The following is a 7,706-nucleotide window of genomic DNA, read 5'->3' on the forward strand; positions in this document are numbered from 1 at the left end:
CCTTAAATCATAGTTTGAAAGAGTAAACTTGTTCAGTAACCAACCTAACATATATAAACTTGCCACTAAAAAAATAGACTTTGATCATGACAACATTCTAACAAAGTACCAAAAGTCCGAGTTATAAACAAGTTTATATATGAATTCCTATTATTCCTAATATATGATTTACAATTCTAACAACTATCACATATTTACTTCAATTCTTTTACATACTTCATTACAAAATATCAAACTTCATGATTCGTGTGATCATCCTCTGGCTTTCTTACTAGCATATTCCTTCCCCGTGTAAGCCCACCCAGAGTCTGATGTTTTCCTTCACTTCTGGGCAAGTTATCCTCTTTTATACTCACATCTTCGAGCAAAAACGGTATAGAAATTTGTATTCCAGTAATAGTCATCTCACTACTTGTTCTTCCATCAACTTTATCTCCCACAAGACACAAAACTCTCCCATCATTGTTGTCAAGTAGCTCATACAATATAATGCCCTGTATCTGGACTATAAAAGACATAACTCCATCAAGTTCATTTAATATCCTCACCCCTTTACTCACTGCATCACTTTACTCATTTTTACTTTATTAAACAAAAACCATTGGTTCACAAGGGACTTAGTTTGTTTTCATGCACTCTCATAAGATATAGTCATAACCTCAAAAATATTTTGATTTATACTACTCCATACAATACACACAACAACAAAAAATACAACAATCCACTTCTGATCTTTCTCATTCATTGTACTTCTTGTTCTAACCAATTCTCAAACCATATGTCCTACCTAACTAACATTTTCCTAGGTTCAGCTAACCCTCATAGCTTATAAGGAATTCCCGAAGCCTTGCCATAATATGCACATGATTCCTCGCCCTGATTTATGATATGCCTCCTTACTAGCTTGTCTTTAATATTCACTACAACAGTTATCACAAAGCGTGACAATATTTCAACTATAGGTGGAACCAACCCTTGTCATATCCCATTAAAGATACGTTTTTGTTCTGGTACTCCATGCATTCTTCCTTTTGCTGTATCCATAAATGGTTTTATCAAGTATTTACCATCAGAGTCAAAAGTCCATACAACTGTATTTCTAGTACTACCACACCAAAAAAACACACTCCAATATACTTTGTAACTCTCCTACCATCATTCTCTTCCTATCAATTTTGTATAGTTACACTTTGTCAACTCGTCTTTTCAATAAAATAGTAAAAATTTTATGTTTTTATTTAATATTATTTATTTATGGTTATATATTACTATGCTTTATGGAATTATACTTATGGAAAAATCATATAAATATGCTGATTTTTTTTTAAATATTTAAACAAAAATTAATTCATGTCCTGAAAAGGTAAACAAATAAATAGAAAATAAAAATCAAATTAGCAAAATCAAAATCTTTCTCTTCATACGTGTTATCAATTTATAGGTTTTAAATAAAAATACCATCCATTTTTTTTGCCTTAATGGTTATAAAAAGAAAACTCTACAATTTCTCCTCTTTCTATATATAGAGTTTTATGTAAATTTAAACAATGTTCCCGTATTTTTCTATAACTTTGTCACAAATTTAGCTTGTGGTCTTGCCTTGTTTTACTATAATCGTTCATGACCTTGTCATATTTATTACCATGTACACTGTTCAACATTTGCAAGAGCTTTTGCATATTTTGCAAAATAGTTCTTCCCAATTCGCTAAGGTATTGGCTTTGCTTTAGCGAAATTGGTATCGAAAAGCCAAACCCTTTGGCCATAAATCAATAAAACAATATTATGGCAAAGGTGTACAACTTGTTCCTTTCTTTGTGTTTGGCTGCCATAATACCAGCCTTCCAAGCCAATATCTTAGATAATACTACATATGCGAAACAACATATCAACTTGGTTGATAATGAATACTGGAAAGAAAGGGCAATAATTGCTAGGAAGCTTAGCGAAGAAGCATATTTTCCTGATCCACATGCACTTTCTAGAAACTTCTCCTCTATTATTATTGAGTGAGTATTCTCAAATTATTACATATTCAATTTCGTGTGGATAAGTTTTTTCATAAATACAAATTTAATGGCATGTCGTTTATCACCTCAAAACTACTTCGAGTCATCTTCTTAGTATTTTTTATACAAATTCATTTTCTAATATAGCATTTTTGTCGTTTCACAAATTCTAACATAACATATATCAGATTCACAAAAATTAACATTTTTTTTTCCTTTCACAAGTTCAACATAACATATTAATTCGAGAATATATGATTATTAGTATATCTATTATAAGATAATAAACTAACTATTATCTATGATATTTTCGAGAAAAAACAGAGACATAGCTGGTAGCAAGCATGTAAGAAGGAACTTGAATGGTCAAAGGGCAGGAGTTGCATGTGAGGCAACCAATAACATTGACAGATGTTGGAGGTGTGATCCCAATTGGGCAGATAATCGCCAAAAACTTGTAAATTGTGTTCAAGGTTTTGGAAGAAATACTACTGGAGGAAAGGGAGGTCCAATCTACATTGTTACTAGTCCTGCTGACAATGACATGGTTAATCCAAAACCCGGTACCCTTCGCCATGCAGTCACAAGAGATGGACCTTTGTGGATTATCTTTGCTCATAGCATGAATATTAGACTCAATCAAGAGCTCATGGTTTCTAGTAACAAGACTATTGATGGAAGAGGAGTTGATATCTACATTACTAAGGGTGCAGGCATCACTCTCCAATACGTCAATAATGTCATCATCCATGGAATCAAGATTCATGACATTGTTCCCGGTACCGGTGGACTTATTAGGGATTCTGAGAGTCATTATGGGTTTAGGACACGCAGTGATGGTGATGGAATCTCCATCTTTGGTGCTAGCAATATTTGGATTGACCATGTTTCCATGAGAAAATGCTCTGATGGTCTTATTGATGCCATTATGGGATCTACAGCTATTACCATCTCTAATAGTCATTTCACAGACCATAATGACGTAAGTAATTACTTTCAACTTTTCTCACATTATTTTATTATAAAATCAAGTCAATTAAATAGTTCTTTTGATACTTATGAAATATTCTTGAATGAAAATTATCCTAAAATAAAGAATTATTTTGTCTTTTGTTGGCTTATTTCAGTGATTTTATTTTGTTTTATTTGTGATGTAGGTGATGCTCTTTGGTGCCAATGACCAACACACAATTGACAAGGTGATGCAAATCACCCTAGTTTTCAACCACTTTGGCAAGAGATTAATCCAAAGAATGCCAAGGTGCAGATTTGGATTTGTTCATGTTGTCAACAATGATTATACTCATTGGGAAATGTATGCCATTGGTGGTAGCAGTAAACCTACGATTATCAGTGAAGGAAATCGGTTCGTGGCTCCTGATAATAACAATGCTAAAGAGGTATGGATATACACATATATATTCTCTTGATAAAAGATAAATCTAACTTTTGTGGGTTTTGTTATTTGTTATATCATACAAATATACAAGTAAAGTTTTATTGATGTGCATCCATTTGTATTACTTTTAGTTTGGTTATCTTTTTTTTTTATGCATTTATATTTTAGTATTCTATTTTTCTTGGTGAGTTTATCCTCCACTTATAAATGTGACATTTAATTAACATGTTTACAAGCAAAAAAAAGTCTACGTGAATGAATTTTTTTCATTAACATACTAATAAATGATGAAGGTCACGAAGAGAGTAACCAATGATGATTGGAAGAATTGGCAATGGAGATCAATCAACGATGAGTTTGTTAATGGAGCATTTTTCGTACAATCTGGACCTGAAGTAGTAAAGAGGCCATTCTCAAGCAAGGACATGATTGCAGGAAAGGATGGTTCATACGTGCAAAGACTTACTTCCTTTGCTGGCTCCCTTAAATGTAGAGTTGGTCAACCTTGCTAGTCATTCATCCTTATCTCTACTTGCACAATTTTCTACCTGATGCACGCACAAATTGAGTTTTGACAAACAAGTGAAAAGGAAAAGGGCAAAAGGTGTAGGGATATATGCAACATGCTATTCTACTAAATGTGTGATCATTTTTCTTGTTCAGTAGCCCATAGGATTAAAATTGAAAAAAAAAAGTTGGAAATTATTGTAAAATTATTTAATTTTGTCTTTTTGGACTTTGAGTTGAAATTCAATCATATTTTTTGCAGCCTAGGCAAGGGATATTGAAATATATCACATTGCTTATTTTTTATTTAGAAGTTAAGGATCATTTGGTAATTTATTTTTTAATTTGGTTATTAAAATATATTCGTACAATATGATATAACCAACCTTATGAAGGTTGGAGAAGTTAATATGGTATAAAGATCAAATGTTAAAAATAGATAATGTCATCTCTAATACGAAGATAGAAGTTTTACAAGTAATAAATAACTATGATTAAGAATTTAATTCCTGATTGTATTATATGAGTTTGGTTTGAATAATCTAAACAATGAAATAATGGATTTTTAGTTCTTATTCCGAGACTAACTCAATTTCATATTTAAAACTGACAGGAACTCAAATTCTTAAATAATTTACAAAACTTTAAAGCGCACTCGTACCTACCTTAACTAAGTGAGAAAGTGCCAATTCCTTTATTGCATTGATCCCAATTTTTTTCCCTTCCAATTCGACCTCACCTATTTTTCGACCTCCGAAATTATAGAATGGTACTAAAGAGGTGAAAGAAACTCATTGTTTGAGTTAGTTTGCATATAAACTTTGAAGTTTGCTACAATGCAACCCCTCAACTTTTTTTTTTTTTTTTAATTCAAAGCCTCTATTTATATTGAAGAAATACACGCCTAGCTATCTCAAATGTCCCAAATATGATTTAAAAGGACCATAAAAAGTTTCCCACTTAACCCAATGAAGAACGAGCTTTAAACCTTTTGATTCAGTTTGGTTCTTGATTTGTTCAAACGAAATTGACCCTTTACCACCCTTAGAACTAGGTGGAAGAAAGGCTTAAATTAAAATAACAGAGATAGAAAGACATACAATGAGAAAATAGGGAAGGAAAACCAGGTACCCTTTGGACAATAACATGGTTAATCCAAAATCAGGTACCATTCGCCATGCAGTCATAAGGACTGGACCTTTGTAGATCATCTTTGAGCGTAGCATGTCTATATTATTTAATTTTATTGTTATTCTAGGAGTATTTTTTACGAATTTAATGGTTTTATTTTCAGTTTTAATAACCTTTCAATTAAAAATATATAAAGTATTAGTTTAAATTTATAACCTTTTTCTTTTCCATCTACTTTTTGTTATTTAATTAAAAATTAAAAAATCAAATTAGTCTATCACTCTTTACATAATTATATAACATTAGTAAATGACTATATCCTAAAACATAGAATTATTTGTGTCTTTTGTTGACTTATTTTGGTTGTTATATTTTATTTTATTTTAGTTGTGATTAGGCGATGCTCTTTGGTGTCAATGACCAACACACAATTGATAAGGTGATGCAAATCAGCCTAGCTTTCAACTATTTTGGTAAGTGATTAATCCAAAGGATGCCAAGGTGGAAATTTGGATTTGTGCATGTTGTCAACAATGATTATACTCATTGGAAAATGTATACTATTGGTGGTAGCAGTAATCCTACAATTATTAGTGAAGGCCGTCGATTTGTGGCTCTTGATAACAATAATACTAAAGAACACGCGTGCGCGTGCGCGCACACACATACATATATATATATATCATGAATTTATATTAGGATTAAATACGATTTTGATCTTTATGATTTAGGTTAATTTTTTTTTATTTTCAAATTTTTTTCTACATATAAAATTGTCTTTAAGATTCAACGAAATTTTAAATTTTTTTTTGAATAGATTAATTTTTTAAATAACACAAATATCTCCTCTTTCTCTTCTCATCACCACCAACACCTCACCCACTATCACTCCATCACTACACTTACTACCATCCCATCACCATCTATTTATGAATCCAACAAAAAAATCCAACCTTCAATAACAATCTCAAATAAATCAAAACCAAAACAATAATTCATCACCAAAACTATCATCACTAACAAGAAATAAGAAAATCATCATCATCGTTAAAATTCAGAACCATTAACAAAACTCGGAATTAAAATTCTTCTTCTTCCATTAACAAAATTCGATCTAATTCAATTACAATAATCAGAAATTTTCAAATTCATTTTCAATTAAAAAAACAAAAAATCCATAAATCTAATTACTAAAAATAGTCAATAAAACTCAGATGAATTGCTTGTGACTCCCTTCGATAGAGCTAAAGGTTTTGATCCCGCTAAAAACTCTTGTTGCAGATTTGACACATAAATCTGTTCGTCGCCAATAAGATCTTTGGAGACAGAGCAATCACCTCTACATATGGATATGTAAAGTGAAGGTTATACATATATTTTAAGAAAAAAATTATAATAAAATCAGAAGAAGGAAGAAAACAAAAATGACGTTTTTTTCAATTTTTGTTTGTACCTGGCACTCCTGGAAGGTTACGCTTCTTCTTGGTGACTGATTTTAAAGGTACTATCTGATTGCCAGAGGAAGAGATACCGTTGGAAGATGCGAGGAACACGACGACCACAACCACCTCCCTGACGACAACGAGGAACATGAGGGCGAGGGCCAGGCGCGTCGCGGCTAGGTGAGGGCCAATCGCAGCGAGGCTAGGGAGCGAGTCACGGCGAGGCTGGGGTGCAAGTCATGCCGTTGCGAGGGCGAGGGCCAAGAGACGGTGACGGCGAGGTGCGGTGAGGGTGACAGCGAGGCTTCCTTCTCTCCGCTGCTCTCCTTCTCTCTCTCTGAGTTTTTGCTTCTCTCTCTAAGTTTCTGCTTCTTTCTCTTTGTGATGGAGATCATGATATTGAACTGAGGGTATAATTGTCTAAAGGACGATTCTAAAACTAGGTTAAACCTTAGGAACGATTTTGTATGCAAAAAAGATTGGAGATGAAAAAAATTTTCGGGTTAAACCATAAGGACCAAAACTATATTTAACCCTTTGTATTATTTACTCATGTTATTTTTTATTTTATAGAATTATCATTGCTTCTTATTTATCCATACATAAATAGCTTTTAGTGCTCTTATTTTCTTCTTGATTTTATTATCCACTTGCGTGTAGGATATCTAATTAGAGAGCTGAAAATAATATTCTTTCTTTTGCATTACATGGAGTTTTATCTCATGTTGAATTCAAGAAAAATGGGAGAGAATTTTTTCATCTAAGATTCTTCATATTATTCTCACAGAATTTGATATTTTGTTGAATAATTTGGTGAAGGTAACAAAATGAGTAACCACTAGAGATTGGAAATCATGTCCATGGAGATCAATCGGTGACAAATTTGAGAATGGAGCATTTTTTTGTGGAATCTGGACCTACAATGGCAGTAAAGTCATTTTCAAGCAAGGATATGATTACTGCAAAGCCTGGTTCATATGTGCAGAGACTTACTCGCTTTGCTGGCTCCTTAGCTTTAAATGTAGAGTTACGTTGGTGAAGCTTGCTAACCAATCATCCTTGTCTCTACCAAAAGAATTCTCTAACTGATGCATGTATAAATTGAGCTTTGGCAAATGAGATAAAAAAGAAAGGGGGGCGTGGATTGATTATTTATTTTTTTCTGCAAGTTAATTAAGTGAGGATCGGAGGGTTGTTGAAATATATCATTATTTTTAT

The 7,706-nt window shown here is 32.5% G+C and overlaps 1 protein-coding gene across 1 annotated transcript; it reads left to right on the forward strand.

Annotated features, from left to right (window-relative positions):
* Positions 1 to 1,785: 1,785 nt before the first annotated feature.
* On the forward strand, positions 1,786 to 3,920 carry LOC107491061 (probable pectate lyase 3). The gene is made up of 4 exons (XM_016111832.3): positions 1,786 to 2,009; positions 2,334 to 2,991; positions 3,167 to 3,409; positions 3,702 to 3,920. The coding sequence occupies exons 1-4, from the start codon at positions 1,786 to 1,788 to the stop codon at positions 3,918 to 3,920; spliced, it is 1,344 nt and encodes a 447-aa protein (XP_015967318.1).
* Positions 3,921 to 7,706: the final 3,786 nt, after the last annotated feature.

The sequence above is a fragment of the Arachis duranensis genome, chromosome 5 (genome assembly GCF_000817695.3).
Source record: "Arachis duranensis cultivar V14167 chromosome 5, aradu.V14167.gnm2.J7QH, whole genome shotgun sequence".
NCBI classification, from domain to species: domain Eukaryota; kingdom Viridiplantae; phylum Streptophyta; class Magnoliopsida; order Fabales; family Fabaceae; genus Arachis; species Arachis duranensis.

Bases quoted from the DNA above. Each gene is read 5' to 3' on its own strand.
- LOC107491061 (XM_016111832.3), top strand. From the start codon at position 1,786: ATGGCAAAGGTGTACAACTTGTTCCTTTCTTTGTGTTTGGCTGCCATA. The intron at 2,010-2,333 runs GTGAGTATTCTC...GAGAAAAAACAG, and splicing joins TTCTCCTCTATTATTATTGA to AGACATAGCTGGTAGCAAGC. The intron at 2,992-3,166 runs GTAAGTAATTAC...TTTGTGATGTAG, and splicing joins ATTTCACAGACCATAATGAC to GTGATGCTCTTTGGTGCCAA.